Below are 22,314 nucleotides of genomic sequence, written 5' to 3' on the forward strand. Positions count from 1 at the left end.
CGTTTGATTACTATGCAGTTTGTAAAATGCTTTATAATAATATTGTCTTCTTTTTTCGTAAAAATACCTTTTTTTTTTTATATAATTATAGTGAAATTTGAATGATTTTGCACGAAATGAATATTTTCTAACTCTCGAAAAGATATAGACAATTTATATTGTGGTATTAAAATTGTATATAGTACAATTTGATTGTATTTTTGTTATATGACATTTTATTATATATATATTATAAATAATATAATGGACAAAATTTAAAAGAATTTTAAAAAATATTTATTTTAATATAATACATCGATAACAATAGAAAATGTAGGAGGATCATATGTTAAACACGATCCATAGATTTCATGAGATCGAGTCAGGTGGCGGTTCGACCAGGTGGGTCAAGTAGTGGGGATAACGTTAGTGGTGGGTACAGTCAAAGGAGAGGTTAGTATGCTTTCAGAAGGAAAGGTCGATAGGTTGATTGTTTCGTGTTCGTAAATCGTTGTACTTTTTTTTTATTTTCCCGCGTTTTATTTTGCTTATGTACTTATTATTTTTCAAAAAAGTGAATATCGTTTGTATGTTATGCGAGATATACGTAAATTAATCAAAAGATAAATCAAATACGATAATTAATCGCATCGGTGGCAATATGAACGACCAAAATTGAGATAATTGCATCGTGGATCGAATTTAACAGTGTGAGCGAACGTTTTCATAGCGGAACGAGTAGAACTTTCAACCGAAGCCTCGGAGGTGGGAGGATCTACCTGGCTGAGAAGCACGGCGCACGATTCCGTAATATTTATTTTCTACTGGCGGCTAGTGAGTCACTACCTGGCCGACCACGGTGCGGCGAGCTGGTCGCCTCGCGTGTCTGTGTCCTTTTACATGTGTTTCTTGCAAAAGTGAGTTTACAGTGACGCTTTGAACCAGTCAAGATTGCCGAACAGAAAGGAAATTCAAGGATAATTATTGCTGAAAAGAAAATCATTTTCGTTCGATCGATTTATATTTGAGCACGAAATACAAGAAAATTTCATCAAATTTAATGTATCTCGAATTTCAAACACAATCATTGACGTCACATTTATATAAGGACAACTCAAAACAAGTATCAGCATTTGTTACGTTGTGAAGATTTCATGGATATCCATATATATGTGCAATCAACAGACGCCACTATTGACTTTGATATATCAGTGTAGCATTGGATTCTATAATGCAAGTTAAATCGAAAATTTTATTAGCAGTCAAGTGCGATTCGTGCATCGATAGCGATCACTTATTTACGTGTTTGTAGTGAATAGTGCGATAATTTCTATATGTATGTTATACTTGGAAATAATCGTAAACAAAATAATAGAGAAGCTACATCTGAACATTATATCCATGTTGTTAATTTTGAAGCATGGTTACATTGTTGACTTTCTATCGGAGAAGAAGGAATCGTTGCTGTCTTTATGTTTGCGTGTAACAAGGAAACGGAGCAGAACAACGGAATTAGTTAGTCCCGTAACAATTCTCCTAGTTTTTCATGTTAGAAGATATTAATTTGACAATCGATTGATAACAATTATTAAATCGATCGATATTAACCTGCAATTTTGTCGCAACATATTTCACGCTGTCTTTGAATATTTTCAAGTGAATTGATTTTATGTGCGTGCATGCGTTGAATCGTGTATCGGATACAATTTATGAAAGTAACATATTCAATAAACGATTATATTGCTGAGTGTGATCACAGCTGATCGTTTCCGGTTATGAGATTTCACCGATTGACAAGAAAACCTGTTTGGATAATGCGTACGAGTTGGGACGAGAGAAAAAGTGATTTTTTACATAGCTCTTATTATCACACATGATGTGCAATTCATTTAAAAGTGAACGTTATGAATTACGAATGAGTGATCAATTCTTTTATTCTTTTAATTGCATTTTCGAAACAAATTTTAAATCAATGTGCGTAATAATCAAGCGATGTATAACCGAATATTTTTGATTCAATCGATAAGCGTTATCTTTAATCATATAAAAAAAAAGAATTAAAAATCTTGCTTAAACAATTTATATCATTTGTTGAGAACTTGATACACGTTCAACCTTGAATACCATATGTTTCTATTCTCGATTTATTTCGATAGAAAGAACATATTTTGATGACGCCAAGCTTCAAATGAAATCTTAGATATGTATTTATTTATTAATATCAATCAATCTCAAGTCGAATATCGCGGTCTTCAATTCATATTACGAGTTTTTTCGAGTTATCCATGTTAATTCGAACGTTACGTATTCACATTCGAACGTTATAAATGATTCTGACGTGTAGACATTTAGTCACCTGGTTTCACATGGGTCATTATTACGAACAATAATAAAAGTCACGCGTCAGCGTGACACGTGACATTAGAACGATAATTGACAAACGTGAAACAATTCGCGAGCACGATGTTACCAAAAAAGGACGGTCATCCCGAGTCGTATGCTTTAGAGGATATGATATCCGATCTCCAGGCGCGACGAAATTCCCTAGATCAAGAAGATCTCGAAGATCCAGCGGAACTTCTAAAAAAACGCGACAGAGATCTTGTTTTAGCTGCGGAATTGGGTAAAGCACTTTTGGAAAGAAATCAAGAATTAACTAGACAGAGCGAAGTCCTCACTGAAGAGTACTCGACAAAATTAGAGGTAAGTTTTTACGATTCTTCATTTTGATATTAATCTATTATTTTATTTCCATTATATTTGCTAGACAGAATTTTGAGCAATACACGCAACATAATTTGTTATCTATTATATCAATTTGCGTCGTGAAAGATAAATAAAATATTTGATAATCGATTAGATACGATTAAGATACTTGATGAATATACGATAATTTACTTGATGAAAATGAATTTATATAGGATGAAAAATTTATTTTCTTTTGATAAATTAATTTTCAATGAAATCGACGGTAATTGAAAGTAATACTAATAACAGTTCGTCGAAAGATTAACGGCAGATTCGCATTGCGTAAAGAAAGATTTTATTAGATTAATCATGGAGGCGTGGTTTGCTTCTATAGTTCTCACACGGACTGGTTACACACCGTTTCATTACGTTGAAAACTCGCATTAAGGGAGTCACCGTATCATCTCGTATTAATAGAATAAAAAAAGATTTTTAATTAATCTATAAATAGATTATATGACGATGCGAGTAAACGCGTAGAACGTTAAAAAAAGATCTCAGTTATACTAAGTCCAGATCATTCTAAAAAAGTAGTAATCTTTTACTACTAATTCTTATCATAAAAACGACCTTAACACTCTTGTGTTCATTGCGTATGATTTTGAAAAGGCGCGTATTTTTACGATAAACGTGTAATATTAACCTGATTATTGAAAATAAAATAAAAACTTTTTAGAACAAATTTTCATAATAACATAAAATAATATAATATAATATAATATAATATAATAATATAATATAAGTAAACCTTTAAAATAGATTTTGGATGAAAATTATTTCCAAATGTGTAACAATAACAACAATTGATAGTAAAAAATGGCTGTGTTGATAATCATTTATTTTGTTTCGAAGTATATTTTTAATCTGAAACAACCAAGTGAAACGTTTAGAGTTCCTGAAGTAGCCGACTCAAGCGATAACTTATTTATTAACCTATTTATAATCACTGATTCGTATTGCGTGTATACATCTTGAAAGTTTTCCTCACTTCCTCACTTTGCTAGGAAGTTTTCATGCTTTGTCCTCTGAAAAATAAAACGAAATAAAAGGAAAAAAAAAAAAAAAAAGAAAAACGAAGAAAAATGAAAGTCGAAATGTACATTCGCTCGCGAACAGACGTTTCTCCACGGATTTCGCTGGAATCGGGTCACGGGGCACGGTTCTGAATTACAAATGGACTTTTTACAAGCGTCATGATGGGGTCCAGATCGCGGCAACGATAAATTTATCCGCGAAAAATAATAGGAACGCTGACACTGAGAATCGTATCATCGTTGGTAAAATTACATCGTTCCCCGATTTCATTTTTCATCTCGTCGCTTTCACGTTCGAAACGATGCTTTTATTTTGAAATTAATGCCGTTACTTTTCACTTTCGATAACTGTGATCGATATGATATAGAGGAAAAAATGAAAAAAAAAAAAAAAATATTCGCAGTATGTTACAACGAATTGTCATAACATCGTTGGAAATTCCAGAATAGAATTTAAAAGTTCTTCATTATTTATAGTTTTATTCATCGTTGAATCACCCTCTCGTATGCATTACTTGTGAAAACTTCATTAACATCACTCTGTTAAATAATGCTCGAGCAATCAAAAGTTGAGGAAAGAAACTTGAATATTCGCGAAGTAGTTGAAAATATATTATAATCACGAATATTTCTATATTATATTTATTACTTTCTAGAGCATCTTATTTGATTTTATAATATCATTTTCAATCTTTTTGCATAAAATATTCAACGCGTGATCGTTGCATTTATACGCAATCGTTTTGAGATCGAAAAAATATAAAATTGAATTACTCGAGAACACATAATATTTCATTTAATCAATTCTTCCAATTATCTTTAAGAAGTTTATTAATCCTCTTCTTCTTCGAAATAAGTTCTCCGCGTGTTGTGACGACATGTAACGTGCCGAGTTGGAATAAGTAGGTAGGTAGTCGTACGTGGACAGAAAGCCACGAAAGCGTGGAAACAAGTCACTTAGGCAACGTAACGTCAAAGACAATGCCCGGCATCACGCTCTGCCTGCCCGCGTACCCGCTTCTTCGCCTATCTTTCCGCGTTTTACCTGTCACCGTATTTTTGACCTCCGGAGAACACGCCATGAGCGCACTCCTCTGTTTTTCTTTTGTCTTTGGTTACAATGCTTCGGTTATACATGGCGCCTTGTTCACGCTTGTAAACCGGGATCCAGTTCACTGGGTTACTACAAAACTTCGTCGTTTTGGAATTTTGAAATTTTTTTGATCGCTTGATTGAGAATGAAGGAACGTTTTTAAAAGATTAAAAAGTAAACGACTATAACGTCGAATGATTTAAAACAAGGGATTTAGAATTTCGTTTATTGAAATATTTTTAGGAAAATTTCGATATCGGAATGCGATTTCTTTTTTTTTTTTTTTTTTGTTCCAATTTTATTTCGAGGAAATCACAGTTATTTTGGGGGCTTGGAGAAAGACAAAACATGCGAACAGTACAGATTCTTCGCGATTCTTTTTTACGTGATGCATTCCAGAAACGAGTGTGCTTCCTTTCGAACGGATCTACGTGTTTTCCGCCTTCCTTCCGGATATAATTATTATTCGCGCCAGAAAGTTCCGCGAAGATGCATTTGCATTCCCCAAAATAAGAAAAAAATATTCAAAAGATATTTCATGTGCCGATAATTATGCAAACGTAACAAGGCCTCGCGACAAAGAAACATCGTCATCATTGTAAAAAAACAATCGTATCGTATCGTTAAATGGCTGTCCGCCTATTCTCTCTTCATTATGCTAACGTATACACGTCAACGAATATTCCACAAATTAACAATGTTAAAGTACATTCTCAGGAATACTCAGTCGAGAAAATAAAATCGTGCATGCATCAATCCTTTTTCTCTTCTTTTTCTCCAATTTTTTTCTTTCATTAACTCTCCGCCACCTTAATAGTTTCACTTTCACGATTCTCTTCTCGTTTGTAAACGATCGTACACAAACTCGTGCGAATACGTTCAGGCGTAGGTATACAAGTGTGCTTAAGAATTGTAAAAAAAAAAAAGATTCGCATGACGCCCCTATATGGCATGCGTTTGATCGAACGGGCATGATGTTGCGTTTCCGGATACTTTAATTAGACTCGTTCATGTTACTTTTACAGGTGTAGAGTACAATTGTATCCGGTATTATCGCACGTATCGTTAAAGTTCGATTATGTAAAGCCTCTAGAAAGCATTTTAACTAGTAATTAATAATCGGATGACGATTTCTTTGATCAATTCACTTTCTCAACTTTAATCCCCGTTTATTGGTTTTTCGAAATCTTATCAATTAGTTTCATATATATATATATGAAGTTTTATATATATATATATATATGTATATAATTATATACGATTGATAATTATCCACAATTCGACGACCAATTGGCAGTCGATGCGTTGAGGTATGCGATTATTCAATAACAATGCTTTCGAAACTCTATGGCAATCTTTCCGTGTCTGAACAACGAAAAATAGTATAATAATCGAGGGAAAAGAATTTTAATAGCGAAAAAGAGAGGTAATGAATGCGTGTGGTTGAAGAAGCGTTGAAACGCCGCCACTTAGTCACGGAAGAGTTTTTGAAATTTTGAAATTCAAATACCAATTAGTCTCGTTAATTTACCCACGATTACGCTTTAAAAGACAATGGTAAAAAAATTGATTTATTAACGAATGATTAAAATGAGCTCGCTTAACGAATTTAATATGCACTTTAATTGGTCAGACGATACATCGTAAATTTGATTCAAGAATTATATTATATTGTGTTATATATAGTAGAATTATATAACAATTCACTCTTATAGTAATAAATAATCACAAATATATATGAGTAGAAATTTAAAGAATTTGAACTTAATTTAAAAATATATGTAAAAAAAAAAAAAGAAAAAAACGAATGGTGTGATAATTCAAGGACAGAATTTTTGATCCATTGTCAACGGATACTGTCGAAAGAAAAAAAAGTGGGTTACAGTAGCAATGAAATCGAGCCATTAAGTTTACCTCTCGTTATTGTATAATTGGTGGTCTGAAAGCGGTGGCAGAATAATCGCGGCACCGTGTCGACAATAAAAAACGCCACTTACACGGTTGGCACAGCCAAGATCTAGAAAGCTAAGATTCCACGAGCTCCTCGCAGCCGGTGATCCGAGAATTTAGTGCTCGCGCGAATTAAGCGATCCGACTGTTTACTCGTGGCGTTGTTCTATCTGTTAAAGATTTATTCATCCCGCGAGATGAATAAATTGTTTCTCCAGCCTTCGTGATTTTTCGATACCAGACATTTTTTTATCCTTTATGCATTCATGATGGAAGAATAAACGAGAAAGATTTTTAGATTCATTTCGTTTTCATCTTAAACCGAGATATTTTTAAGCGATGATAATTTTGAAGGAAAGTCATTTGCCTTTACGCAATTTCACGCGATTAGAATTGAATAATGGAGAATATTTTGCAACGACTAATAATATTACCGTGATCCATACATAAAATATTAATATTTTCTTAAACAATATCGAATTAATTTGCACGCTTAATGGTATGTATAGAAGTCATGACAATAAAATATACTACGTACATCGTCTGTAACAACTGTGTATATATGTATATATATATATATATATATATATTACACAATTTGTCTAGACACGTAATTATCGACAGATAGTAAATTAATTTAATCTTAACGAAACTCTTTAAATGGTAAACATTAAAAATAATTCGTTCCAACAACGTAACATAATTAGCCTCATTGTTCCCCGATTCGATGGGAAATTTCAACGGTCCATTATACAATTCCTCAAGAATCGTGTGAGAAAGTGCGAAACGAAGGTAGCCACGGCTCCGCTCCTAGTAGAGGCGTCGAGTATTTTAGAATTTAGCACTATAAGGTTAATATTGGCAGGAAAATGCGTCGTGAGATCGTCGTTGTTTGACGATTATACGCGAATACATTGCCTTTCCCTTTAAACATTTATCCCATTTATTCCCTTTGAAAGTTCGATGAGTTTCCCTTTGCCGAGTACGGCTGGCGTCGGCCAACTTTTCAACAATTGCGTTCTCAGGTAGATTGCTACGACTGCTTATATATCTGTTTAAGATCCGGGACCATTTCTTTGCCTAAATGACTCGAGGAAAACTCGCTTTCGACAAAGGACTCATTTTTCATACGAAGTCGTGAGCCAGCCTTCTTAAGTAAGGGTATTTCCAGCTTTGTTCCGAACGGTTGACCCAGCAGGGATTGGCGAAGAAGTTAGTTTCAAATGAGGAGATTAGCAGCCGAGAGATAGCATTGAACCAACTCGTAGCGGAGTGATTTTCAAAGACAGATACGTATAATTTTCACGAAGGGAAAAATAAATATCCATTGCGTTACAATGATGGTTCCCAGATCACAGGCAGAAATTGCCATAGAATAGAAGAAATCGTTTGCAGCTGTGCGATTCGAAACCTAGGAGGACGCGAAGAACCGGAAGTCCTCGAAAAAACGAACCGTTACTTCTTGGTGACTTGGAGGAACGTTCTACCCTCTTTCCTCGGCTTGTTTACCTACGGGCGCATGAAAAGGAACGTAAATAAATTGTTGTTAGTATTATTAATTCTCTCTTGTTATCTCTCGTTGTGCAAATGCACGCGAAAAACGATAATTCATTTTCGTTCGGGGCGATCCATAATCGTTGTTATTATTCATGTTATTAATGTTCATTCGAAACATCGATAAATATTACATATTTTTCCCATGAATTCCAGCGAGACGAACATTGTCTTAGAGTTTTCGAGCATTTAGAGTAACGGCGCGATTGTATAGTGAAAGTTTTTTTTAACGACACCATTGAAACTCGAGTCGAAAGGGCACTCGTGTTCTCAACAGCTCGTTTTAAATGAGCTTCTCGGTCGCGTGCTCTCTGTCCGAAGAAAACACTCAACTAAACGATCAAGAAATTTTTTTTCGAGAAACGATCGTATCGTAGGCGTTTCGTTCGAATCAGGTTAACGTTCTAACGTTGTATCTCCACGGGATCGAAAGGATTTCGTCGAAATATCGTTCAAAGAAATATCACGCAATCGTTGGAGAAACATTAAATACCGTTAGTTTGATATCTAGGTGGATTCGTGTTCGTCCTTTTTCTCGTTCGTCCATGATGATTCCTCGTTGCAAGCTGGCATAATCAATTGCGTTTATATATCGGATCATAAAATAACGATATTGTTCTTTAGAATTTAGCAGGAGTACAAATCGAACACAATTGGTTGGCACGAGAAGGCAAACTCGAGGCGAGGATAGAGACACGGATAGAGGCAAGATTAAAACAGCGAAGAAGAAGAAGAAGAAGTTCACCGCTGTTTGTCACGAAATAGGCTAGTTAAGAGCTTCTTCTACCGTTAGTCGGAAACTCCAATTGTCTGTTTTTAATCTTGTTACACCTCGTTCGTTATCTTTCCCCATTGTTCCTCGGGAGTGGGTGCTCGTAGAGATCGGGGAACGAGCGAACTGTGAGCGAATGTGCGTGGTTGCGCGCCCATTCCACGAGCTATTTCCTTGCAAACGAGTCGAGATGCAGTGAAATTGATTTGACGGTGAATTTGCGCCAAACCACAAATGTACCGTGACGTTCTAACAAGGCACACGGGTTTGGAGGCTACGTGAAAATGACGGGAGCGATGGTAGGTCGATGTCTCCTCTAAGATTTTAACTTAGACGAACTTTCATAAGTTTCTCGTTATTTTGGTTTATGAATTTCACGCCTGGTTCAGGATCAACGTGGATAATAAGTAGGTAGATTATGTATATTTAAGTTTGGAGAAAGCAAATTATTACAAGGAAAATCGATCATTGAATAAGAAATCATATTGATGTTTCAGATGCTCTCCAAAAACGAACAGTCACGGTAGAAATTTTCTGAAAGCTTGGACTGGAAGAAGTGGTACTTAATTATCGCCTTTTCTTTTCCTTTTTCTTCGTATTCTAGGTTAATTCAATTGTGCGCGCGCGCTCCAACTTGACGACAGGGAAAATTTAGCGGTTACATGCTCGGATCGCGTCGGTTTTTCCTTCGTTCTCATAATATAGTAGCACGGGTACGATGCGTGTATTATAAAGTGCGTGCACTCTCACCTGTCGGTGTCGAATAACGATTTGAAACGGGAGATCGGTACGCTCGTTTCTCGAGACGCGGTTTACCGCTTAAGGGACCATTGTAAAATAAGATAAGACCGATTTTTCTCGGTGGAAGTGTCGCTTCGGTTCTGTGACTGTTTCCTCATTTCCCACGATTTCAATCGATGGCGCCACCACGTCAGATGAGCATACAGAAGCGTGTAGATCACGCGTGAAAGAATAACGGATCATTGACAATTTCAATGGAGAATTATTCTTCTCGTCGTCGTTTTTTGTTTTTTGTTTCCGTACCATCGTATCGATTATTTCGTTTTACTCGAGCGGTTGATTTATCTACGATCACATAGTTTGCGAGTGGCATTAAAGAACCTAAGAAGCGTCAGGTGTCGTCTTGCTTCTTCTTCTAGATGATATTTCACACCATCGTTGACTTAGTTCTGAACCTCGAATCCAGCCTCGATCGCGATCCAAATCGGCTCAGACGAAATACCTTCGATTAATCGAAATTTAACGGAGTGAAATTTTTCGAAAGAAAGAAAGAAAAAAAAAAAACGCAGAAAATTCTCGGAAAATTTCAAACGTTGATGAAACCTGAGGGAATCGATCCGAGAGAATCAAGATAAAAGCTTCGGACGTACTCCAGTATCGCGGCAGCCTTGATACATTTCGAAAGGTGCACGAACCGCAAACTCTTTGTTACTCAATATCGTTTTAATTGCCGGTGAGTCACATAAGTTTTGTAAACAATAATAATAGCCGCGAAAGGACGCTGCGGCGAGTTACCGTCGGTGACGCGATTACGACACACCGGCCTCTTTTAGTTTCTTGTAATCTACCTCTAATCTTATTAATCGCATACTTACCTTCTACTTTCACGAATTCCATAGCAGATAATCGCCACTCTTACTTTTCCAACTCCAAAGCGGTTTTAAACCACCGACATCGTGTTTCTTAACCTCGAATCCAGCCTCGATCACGATCCCAATCTGGCTGGACGAAATATCTTCGATTAATCGGAATTTAACGGAGTGAAATTTTTCGAAAGAAAGAAAGAAAGAAAGAAAGAAAGAAAATTTCAAACATTGTTGTTCGATCATTTCCAACGAGTTTCGATCATCGATCGCAATTTAGCTCGCGTAATACGCGCTGCTATTCGTACGTGTCCTTTATCAAGCGGTTTGCGCAATTTCCACGGGAGCCTTCTTCCAGTAATGACTTAATAACAGCCTCGATTCCGAGCGCAGATTGCTACGAGTTCGCCACTGTTGTGTTGAATATAGTCGTTAATAAAGCATTGTGCTCGCATTCCCGCAATGATCTCGTGATCCACTTTCCTTCCACGCGAAATTTAATTTTCCTCGCCACCGAATAGACGTACAGATATCGAGAATTTCGACTGTGTATCTAGTTTCGAGATACATAGATACGAGCTCGTTGAGAGGCAAAGCAGAAAACGGAACATTGGAAATTTATTTTTCCCTCCAACTTATATTTCAAACTCGCCAAATATATCCACTTTCATCGTTTCTACTTACCTACGATTTCTAGTAAAATTGCGCAATGTTTTAAGAGATAGTAAAATTTTACCGCGATTCGTCACACCGGATTGAATATTCGATCGTGAATATTGGAGGCGAGTTTCGTGGTACCTTGGAGCAGATCGGTGAGAGGCGGTCGCTTACGTAAAACGATAACGCGATATCAAAGTTGGTTAGGTACATTGTGCGCGCAATTAAACAACGCAACGGGTCGAGCCATGTTTCCACCTAGATTATCGAGTGTCGATGAAGCAATCGTTACGTTCGAACGACGCATCGCACCTGCTTCTGTTTTTCACGTGGCTCTAATTACACGACGCCTTACACGTCGAGAACGTATGCGTCCGCGTACGTCTTGAACGAAAATATATCGCGTGCCCCTTGCCGTCGAGGTTTCGAGCGAGGAATCGCGACCAAGGAATTGAAGCAACAACTGTGGAAACATTCTTGAGAGAGCGGTCGAATGCAATCGAACAAGAGTCACGCTTCGATCCAATTAGCCGCTCTTTCTCTGATGAACCGATATTCCGACCGCAATAGACCCGGGAGAAATTACACAACGCTTTACACCGATCGCCACGGGTTTCCTTTCCTCTCGTCCGTGTTAATGCTTATGGACATATCCGGCTATGGTATTATCCGGCCGCCATTGTCACGCGAGAATCGCGACCGTTTATTAATTTCATCCTCCATTCTTTTTTTTATTTTCTTTTTTAATTTCTTCGAAATTGAGACTGCGCCTTCTTGCGCGCCAAATTGAAACGATAGTTCGGTTGACAAAATTTGAAAAAAATTCTTTAGGCACGGAAAACCGGTTATGCCATCGAGCAAGTTGTTGCACATGTACAGGGTGTTCCATTCGAATCTACTCGACGATATCGAAAAAATAATCGTTCGGATTATCGTATTGAATTTCACGTCGTTTAATTTCGTTTTATTTAGATTCCAAGCTAATATAGTGCGTTTGGATCGATTTAAACGGGACGCTTTACTTACGAGATCTCATAAATAATTTTAATAGAAACATTAGTCATACATTCCGCTCGAAGCGTAAAAGGTCAATGCAGTCTATCAAAGGGCAACGGTGAAAGGAAGGCGGCGATTTTTTAAATAGCGTAATACTTATCCAATTCCATTTTTACGTATTTTCAATTCACCGGCCCAGAGCAGATCGCGCAACACGTGGATGGACTTTGTTGCGCGACTAACTACGTACGATCATTGCCGGGCTCGTCACGGGCCATTGCCTCTTTATTACAAGCCTTTTCCTACCTCTCCTCCTCCTTTCCGAGAAGGTTCAACTCGCATAATCGTTTTCTTCTCCGAGGGAAAGTGAACGCCAAAAGCCAGCCGACAATGCGTCACCGCGAAGTGCAATGCCAATTAAATCGCGATTATCGCGATATTTCTCACTGCTTTATATTCCACCAATGAAAATCGCGATTATGAAATAATCTAGCTATTTTTTTCCCGATAAAACGTGACTTATATCCGTGGCATGCGAGCGAGAAAATATCGATAATATTCGATTAATCGTGAACCAAGTCCATCGATATTTATCTAGAATTGTTTATCTATGGAAGTGCAATAGCTCGTAAAGCGTTAGATGACAAAAGAAAATGATTTCCTTTTTTTTCCATCCAAAGGAAAGAAAATCCAAATGCAAAAAAAAGTTTTTTTTTTTTTCAACTCCGTTCAAACTATTTTTTCCATCGCGAAATTAACGATAAAACTAATAAAATTTTCTTGATAAAACACGTATCGATATCATAGCTGACAAAAAAAAGGAAAAAAACACATTACAGTTGTTAATTGTTAAACCTTTTGTCTCCTTCCTGTAATTAAGTCACGATTAGTGTCACCACGATTCGTTTCTTTCGACGATCACGTCGCAATTATGTCGCGAGGTTTGCCTGCCTCCTTCTCTTTCTTTAATTTTTTTATTTCCTACAACGGTACAACGGAACCGAGAAACGCGGGACGAAGGATGTCCCGTCGTGGGGAAGGCCTTACCCGTGTAATTAAATTAGACGCAGTGCGAGGATTACCTGTGCAATGAGGAAGGAAATACGCGGGATTGCCACACGCTGAAAAACACGGCTCGTCATTTCGTTTTCGCAATTGGCGGATCGTTAATGTTCTCGTTGGCGAGAAGGTGCAAGTGCGCGTTTCAGCATTTCAAAATTTTTGCCCGAGTCGTGTTTTTTACACGTTTTTTTTTTTTTTTTTTTTTTTCTTCTCAAAGGATCGACGAAATTGTTTCCGCCACGTGATGGACGGTTGTCGTTCCATATTATAAGGGAGGAAACGATGAGCACGTGATACCTCGGGTGGAGGTACGATAAATCGAAGATTCGCGTCCATTCGTACCAGTCGCTGTTCGCTCTGCTTCCTCGTTTCGGTTATTTCCTTTTCCATCGGAGCGGATGTCTGTTTCTTCGAGCAGAAAGCGACAGGAGCTCAGCCATTAAATTAGAAGTCCGATAAAGTGTGCCGGAAGATGTATTGCTCGGCCATGGAGTATATAATTAGAACATCTTTTCGTGGATGATATTACTTGTAACTCCGAGTTATTTATACCTCGGAGAGACAAAATTTGTTCGACAAAATTTCTTATCTAGAAGTTCGAAATCGAATTTTTCGTTTTGAAACGAAATCTTGGATCGTTTTAATCGATCGAGATAGGTTATTGATAAGACTCTGTCGTACACTCTTGCAAGTTTTACACGCAAGCGTTTTCGATCGTTTTAATCAGAATTTTCTACTCGATTAAAAATGTTTCACACAAGATGCAACGCGTTTAAGAGACGAAGCAATCATTCTTGCGTCTCCTGTCAATTAATTTTATGTTTTAATAAAAATATTTCGCAAGGATGGTATCTCATCGATAACGACATTAGTTAACATTAGAAACGTCTATAACGAGAAGGATTGAAACGTCGAACGTGGTTCGTGATTCAACGTACACACGTGTCACGTGTACGTTTTCACAATGATAGACAAGGTGTTTGCAATTATCCATGCCGGTATGCTCGAGGATAATAGTACACGTGTAGTTTGCAATCAAACAGATAGAATTAATCGAAAGTAATAGATGTTTAAATTTGCAAGATGGATAACTAATAAAACTTGTAATTCCCGTTTATCTATGATTCATCCCACGCGATATTAATAAATTGCGTACTCGTTGGATATCGATGTTATCGATCTCTTAATATCATATACAAAAAAGAATTACGATAAGATACAATATTAAATGTACATAATATAGCGTATCTGGAGCGGGAAAAATTCTTGAAGACTAGTGAAAAAAGCGAAGAATATTTTCGGCTAAAATAAAAATATTTTAGAAAATGAAATTGCGCGAAAGCAAATAAAACGTTTATTAATAGCGTGATCGACAAAAAAAAAGCGCAATCGGAGCAACACTCGCAGGGAACGGGATGGAGATCCGTGAGTCATGGATCTCCGCTAGTTGCCTCCGGCCGTTGTTACATACCTTATGAAAAAAAAACGTGCACACGCGTCTCCTATATGCATCACACACGTGTTTGCCTTTCAGTCCCGTCCGTGCTTTGTCCCTTTTGCCGTATCCTCTCCGCGCATGCACTTATCTCGTCTTTCCACTTCTTTCCTTTTTTTCTCTCTCTTTTTCTTTGCGCATTCGAGAAGAGAGTTTAGCCACCTCGAGGCGGATATAATCGGTGGGGCTTCGACCGTTTAAGTTAAAACCGGAAAAGATAAAGGTTATTTCACAAGAGAGGACAATAAAATTGTTGTGTATGTTACATAGCCTCTAATGGGCATTGTTAAAATGGCATTCACAGCGACATTACTGTATCAAACATTCCATGGAATGCTTGTCAAATTTCCAGGTACGAATTGAATTGTGTCGAGTTGTATTGATCGTTAATCCATTATATATAATATATATATATACGTATCAACGTGTGTTAAAAAAAAAGAAAAAAAATACTTTGAGATATTCGATATGGATACAATTGAGATTAAAGTCTCAATTAATGTTCGCGAAACGATCGACGTCGTTTTTTATAAATTTAACACGTGCGAATTGATGATTACGAAGATAGATTTAACGACTTGATTCTGGCGATAATAATTCCCCAGTCTCTGACAATTTTTGAACGATCGAGCAGCAACGTGGCTGTACGGACGATAGGTCGATGAATAACCACGGGAGACCAAGGCCGTACCTTCTAGCTCGATAAACCCCACTGACATCGAACCGTGCGATTGTTACGTACAGGCCTGCATTACGGCTACCTTCTCAATAGCGTTTTGTACCGCAAAACTATACACCACCGTTGCGCGGATCCAGTCAAATTAAAATTTTTTTTCGTAAAAACGCAAGCGCATCAAACATCTATTAACGATAATTATAATGTAATTAGAATTCGAATTATGGCTCGTAATTGCTGGGAAATCAATCAAAATGCGTGGCGTTTAATTAATTCGTTATCGATTTTAGGTGGAAGCCAATCGATAAATCAGATTACTTTATCGTTAAAGTAGAATGATTTCGATTATAATACGATTTCGTGGTTATTAATTTAATCTCTCGGACGGAGAAAATTATCGAATTATCAAGTAATTGGAGGAAAGAAAAGATTCGTGACAACGATTTCGACGTCCGCGATGATGAAAGTGTTGAAGATTTTGCTCCGTTACGAAACAGCCAAACATCGTCCTTTCACCTACGGATCTCCTCGTAGGTCTCGAGTCACACCGCAGTCATGCAGTAGTGAACCTGAGAGAAGTAGGCGAGAGAGTTTCGTTCGAGACGGTGAATCATCGCCAATCTTTTTAAAATTCGACGAATGACGCGGACCCGGTGAAACGAGACGAGAATTTCGAGAAAGGAGACGCCGCCACAGAATCCTGTTTTTTTTTCTTTTTCTCTCTCTTTCTCGATATTCTACTCAGGGACGTTTGCGGATAGCCTTCGTAGGTCGATCGAGATGTTTCGAGGTCGAAGGTAACCAAGCGATTCCAGTCGTCGATTTTACAAACAGGCGTTGAGGTAGACCGCCGTCGCAGTTTGTTTCCTTCTTTCTTTCCTTTTTATCATTTCAATATCGTCGAGGCTTTTATGCCTTTTTCTTCCCTTGGTCTCCTGGAGTTGGAAGCTCCACGTCCGTGAGAGTTTAACTCAGTGTCTCCCAACTTGCGGTGAACGTTTCACGGAGGGAGGAATAATTTGAATATTTCGACAGGCAATTTTTTATTTAAGAAAATAACCTTGTTGTATTCGTCATCTGATCATCGATATAATTAAAATTCGATTGATCGATTTTATAACGAGGAAAAAGAGATTTTGAGAAAATGTAGGAAAAAGATGAGGAAAAAACACTGACTTAGATAAAAAGACGAAGAGTGAATAATGAAGAAAATATGCAAGAAACCATAAGTTGCACAAAAAAACCTCCGTATATTCTCTCCGTTATTACGTGAATCAACCTGCGTGAATAAACGGCAGCTTTCGAGGATATCGAGAAAGTACAGCAGTATTTTTTGTCGATGTATACGAAATGATGTATCGAGGTATCCGAGATAATTAGTGGATACGTATAGCGTAAACTTGCTCCAGTGTTTCGACACGTGACACAAAAAAAGAAAGAAAGAAAAAAAAAAAAAAAGTTTCGACGACGAAACACCGGGATATCCTGCTAATTGGCTTTCATCGATCCCGTATAATAGTCTTAACGTTCCCGCTGTTTGTTGTGTCGCAGAGTCTGGAACAAGAGAGGCATCTACTCCGTCGAAGGCTCGAGGAGGTGATAAGCGAAAACGAGGCGAGAAATTTAGAGCTGCAGGCGGATGTGGAGACGCTGAGGAGTCAATTGGAGGAGCAGAATGAGCGCGCGAGACGGGCGGAACGAGATCAGGCGAGCCTGGTCGCCGAGCTCACAGCGCAAAACACGAGGCTTGCCGATCAGCTGAGAGAAGCCGCGAAGCAGGAAGAGCAGCTGCTCATCGAGGTCAAGGTGCTGAGGGAAAAGTGTGCCCTCCGAAGTACCACGCTCCAGGATCACGTCAGTAGCTTGGAGGTTCTCAGGGACGAGGTAAATTAATAGTTTCCTTGGCAGCGTGGTTAAGCGGCGGATCCACTCTCTCGCAATCGTTCCGTTTCCCTTCCGTTCTCCGCCATTCATTACGCAACCACCCTCCCCTTAACTTTGACGTGTATCCGTGTCCAACGATTGATTATCCGAACCTCGTTTGTTTATTTTTTTCTTTTTTCTTTTTCCCCAAGATCGTTAACGAATCGTCGTTGGATAAATAATTATTCTGGGAACCGTGTTGCTCGTTCTACCGTTCCAATTATGGTTAATGGATATTGTTCGCCGGCGGTTATAAAGGAACGTGTATATGAATATGTATGATTCTCGCGATTATCAATGAACCGTGTACGCTTAATTCGATTCGATCGTGAGAAGTTGATCGCGATGCACCGCGTCACGGGAGCAGTAACGTATAACAACGAGCCGTGACCCTGGGCGATCGACTTAACTTCCCTCGTCCTTCGCTCCTGCGCCCTTTCGTCTCTTCTTACTTACGGCGCGAACTCGAATTTCAGGAAATGCCCTTCGCTCGCCAATTCTCATTGGACGGTGTAAAACCGTCTACTCGTTACCCGCGTTATTGTCGATTCGTGTCGATTGATATCGATTCTCGTGAGGAAAATTGGATCGCGTCGAGAAGAGAGATGACCTTGGAATTGTTCAATCTCGCAGGAAGTTAAAAAGTCTTTTCCTCCAAAGGAAGGAAGGATTCGTTATTCCCTTTCACGTATCTATTACAAGGTCGAAAGTATATACAGAAAGGAGAGGCACACGTGACGCTACCGATATCGAGCCACCAGCCGTTCCCAAAACCTCTATTCCGTTAATTAACATACTATTGAATCCCACACCGTCGTCGATTACGTACGTGCGCCACGCAGTTCAGTTTCTTCTTACGAAAGAACCGGAAGCACGCGCTCTAAGGCCGTGTCACGTGTACGACGCTGTGGCGCAGCGTCAGCGAATGCGGCGATACGTGTACAGTAGAGATATGCGGAATTATGAACGGAACGGGTAAGGTGATTGGCAGAGCTCGATATACGATATACGTAATAGGGAAATCGAACAAGAGGTGAGTCGGATAAACGCAACGGGTTTTTGGCGTGTTCCAGGTACAGCTAGTGTCCGCGCAAAGAGCAGAATTAGAGAGGAGGTCCTTGGAGCTGCGGGAGGAGAGGGCGAGAGCGATGGCGGCCCTCGAAGAAGCCGAGGATAGAGCCACGGCCTTGGAGCGGCTCGGTCACGAAGCGGAACACCGGGCGAAGCTAGCCGAAAGGGAAAGGTGAGGTTTAATATTTTTCTCACTTAATATCTTCTAGAAGTATTTATCATGTAATTTATGCACGATATTTGTATACAGTAGTTGGATATCCGTTCGGATACGTATCTCGTTTCATAATGATCCAGCGAGCATTTTTTCTTTTTATTTCCAAGCGACAATTTTTCTCATTTTCGAGGATAAAAATATTCGTGTACTAGGAAATATATTCCCAGGAAACAGAGGAAGGTATATTATACCTTCGTCGTGGCGGGCGATCGATTTTTCTCTAAGCTAATCGCGTTTGTTTGTCTCTTTCGTCGGCTTACGAGAGCTTATCGTTCGCCGTATGCGGTAAACATCGGTGTGTAAACGTAAGGGCGGATCGATCGAATCAGTTGGCTCGGTTTTTAGAAAACGGATTTATCACGCGGACGATCGACGTTTCGATCATTAATGGATCGTATCCACAGGGACGAACTGGCGGCGACATTGGCGGTCATCGAGGCGGAAAGGAGAGGCAGATCCGGCTCGATACGGAAACCACCGAGGTCCCTGCAGGCCGAGATGGAGTGCGAGGAGAGCGGAAGTTCGTTGGGGGAACAGGAGGATTTGCGTGCAGAGGTGGCGAGGGCGGTGAAGCGGTTGAAGGAGTTGTGCGTCCATCTGAGGCGGGGAGAGGACGACTCGGGTTTGCAGAGCGATTGCGACGAGTCCATGCTCGTGATCGTGAACAACAACACTGCGGAAGCGGAGGAGGCGAACACCAACGGGCAAGAGACTCTCCCCAGCTCGGTAAGGGACTCGCGTAACACGCTCCTTTTGTTCCGACTTCCGGTTTCCGGCAACGCATTACAGGGAACCTCTGTCGAACGCCCACGAAAACTCGATGAGACGTGCTCGGTTCACCGATCGGAACACCCGCTCTGATCGTAGATAACGAATCGAGCGTGTTTCTCGGATAGTCAAGCCTCCGAGCGTTATAAAACGCTTTATATTTGCTTTTGTATTTTTATTTCGTTTACACGGTCGCTTTCATTTGCACTGCTCCGATAAGATTCGTTGCAATTTGCCGGGAGACAGAGATATCTCTCCACGATCGATCCGAGTTTCAATGCGCATTATGCTCACAAGTGGTTCTTTTATTTATTTATTCATTTCTTTTTCTTTTTCTAGCAGACCAATTGTCCCGGTGCTTTGTTGGACATAGTCGAGGAGGTATACAACTTGGCTCTATCCGGCAGAGGGGCACCCGGCGAGCTAGGTTTGGCCGTGGAACTTCACAGGGTGCGGGAAGAATTGGAGAACGCGAAGGATCAACAGAAGCAGACGCAAGAGGAACTTAAAAGGCGTGGAGAGGCTTTGCTCGATGTGACGAGCAAGTTGAGCGTGAGCGAGGCCGAATTGCGCGGTGTTAAGGAGGAACGCGATAGAGCTCGTGACGATATGGAGCACTCGCAGTTGACGAAGGACGAAATTTTGACGCAGGCTTACAAGGTCAGGGATCAAGCTGTGGCCAGGAAGAACAGGGCCGAGGTGGAGTTGGCGAAGACGAGGATAGATGTCCTGCAGGCTAACAGCCAACTGATGGAAGCTATCCAACAGAAGATCGAACTGAGTCAACAGTTGGAACAATGGCAGATGGACATGCAATCTCTTCTCGACGAACACGTTCGAAGCAAATTGATGCCTGTCACGAGCTCTATCACTGCTACGAACTCTGAAAATTCAGAAATTGTGGCACCAGCTAGGAAAAAACGGAGTACCGGCTCGTCGAAAAAGATGTTCGGTCTCTTTTGACGAAAATGACTATTCGCGTAAAAATTTGTCGCGCGAAATGGAAATAAAGAAAGGCCGTTGCACGGTGAGAGAAGAAGACTGCGCTCGAAAAGGGATCTTTTCCAATACTTTTCATCGTAGCGCTAGCGTATCAGGGACCATTCGTCCGCTCATTTCTTCGTCGTGTTTGGAAACGGATAGATCGGATCCGTAGTCGAGCGGCAACACGCCATAAAAGGCGCTTTGCGTGCATCGTTTTTCACGACGATTTGTATCAACTGACAAGTTTATGAGAAAACTCGTCTCTTACTTGGCAAGATCGCGAGATCGTGTTTCGATCTCGAGACTTTTATCTTCCTTAGCGTAGATTTTCTCGCATTATGTTTCCTTTCCTAAATGTATTTGACAGATATATATTTGATAGATATATCGCTTTACTTTTTTTTTTTTTTTTTGTTTTATTTAAATCTCGAAAAATAAAATATCACGGTATGTGTTCGAAACAACGAAAGAAAGTTTCTTCTTCTTGGATTGTTCATACGATCGAGAAAAGAAGAATAGCGCCAGTCGGCAAACTTAAACTTAAATTACTTAGTATATCTTAGCGAACGTTTCTTTTCCCTTTGGGTGAACGTCTCGTCATTCCCGTAATCGTGGAACGACTTGTTACCACGGTAAGAACGATCTCTAGTGGCGTCTTCTCGTAAAGATCTCCGGATTCGCGGGTACAAACTTATCATTATTCCGAGCGATACGTTTAAGCGAAACTATAGTCGGCATTCTCGTTCCCGTTTCTTTTTTATCGGGCGAGATGCAATGGCACGGCCTAAAGGGAGTCTATCCTTTTTAATTCGTGGTTGTAAATATATTAAAACGTTTGTGATAGAATCGTGTGTCTTACGTTAGATTTTACGAGAATGAAATTTCTTTTATCGTTGATTGTGATATGGATATATATATATATATAGTATATATATGTACATTTTATCATTGTTACGATAAATTTTTATATAAGATGGCACTATCGTTATTGGCGATAATATAATCGACTAAAAAGAAAATGAAATTGAACTTTGGAAATTTGAAAGGGAATTTTAAGCTTATATTTTCGAGTTTTATTTTTTCTTATTTAATTCGCTTTAAACCCTTTTTACCGTTCATTCATCAACCGTCCGTCCGTCCGTCCAAATGGACCAGAAAATTCCAATTAACACGATTCGAAAATTGTAAGAAGATAAGATGTTGTTCAGTTAGCGATGGAAATCGATCATAAATCTGTGAGTTCTAACATTCTTTTACACAACGACAGTGCAATAACATGCTAGAAAAATTTTTTCACCCGCGTTTACGTCGGTCAACCGCAACGATGTTCCTCGACATTCTTTCTCTTCATAACCAGTCTGAACGCTTAGCTTTAATTAACGATCGGTGTTAAGTAACAACGAAGCGGTTGCTCGCGGATCACTTAACGCGCTTGCGCAGCATATGTGCTCGCAATTCGCGCGCGCGCAAGTAGCCTTCTTTGTAAATTAGTAATCGACGATTTGTATTCGTCGAGATTGTACGATAGTTGTATGATTCCATTTGAACGATTATGACAACATATTTATTTAATAAAAATCTGTTTTACGGATCTATATTGTCTCCTAATAAATGATATCCGCTAAGTTAGATCCATTAGGTAATTATCCTTTTTTTTTTTTTTTCGAATTTTTAAAAGTTCGATCGATGCGTAAGTAACAACGAGATTGAAAAGAAACAAATAGGCATTTA

General features: G+C 39.1%; 1 protein-coding gene across 2 annotated transcripts; it reads left to right on the forward strand.

The window, feature by feature from the left end:
- Positions 1-491: 491 nt before the first annotated feature.
- On the forward strand, positions 492-22,172 carry LOC122719567 (bicaudal D-related protein homolog). Of its 2 annotated transcripts, none has more exons than XM_043945507.1 (5): positions 492-2,682; positions 17,172-17,504; positions 18,617-18,786; positions 19,236-19,557; positions 19,939-22,172. In XM_043945507.1, the coding sequence occupies exons 1-5, from the start codon at positions 2,443-2,445 to the stop codon at positions 20,560-20,562; spliced, it is 1,689 nt and encodes a 562-aa protein (XP_043801442.1). In that variant the 5' UTR covers positions 492-2,442; the 3' UTR covers positions 20,563-22,172. The 2 variants fall into 2 exon arrangements, with proteins under 2 accessions (XP_043801442.1, XP_043801449.1); XM_043945514.1 differs by having other exon boundaries at positions 19,942-22,172.
- Positions 22,173-22,314: the final 142 nt, after the last annotated feature.

The sequence above is a fragment of the Apis laboriosa genome, unplaced genomic scaffold (genome assembly GCF_014066325.1).
Source record: "Apis laboriosa isolate Shangri-la unplaced genomic scaffold, ASM1406632v1 scaffold11_cov152, whole genome shotgun sequence".
Classification (NCBI taxonomy): Eukaryota; Metazoa; Arthropoda; class Insecta; order Hymenoptera; family Apidae; genus Apis; species Apis laboriosa.

What these genes read in the sequence shown, in the direction of transcription:
- LOC122719567 (XM_043945507.1), top strand. Translation starts at nt 2,443, where the DNA reads ATGTTACCAAAAAAGGACGGTCATCCCGAGTCGTATGCTTTAGAGGAT. An exon ending in TGGAGGTTCTCAGGGACGAG is followed by an intron (nt 17,505 to 18,616) that starts GTAAATTAATAG and finishes GGCGTGTTCCAG; the next exon opens with GTACAGCTAGTGTCCGCGCA. An exon ending in AAGAGACTCTCCCCAGCTCG is followed by an intron (nt 19,558 to 19,938) that starts GTAAGGGACTCG and finishes TTCTTTTTCTAG; the next exon opens with CAGACCAATTGTCCCGGTGC.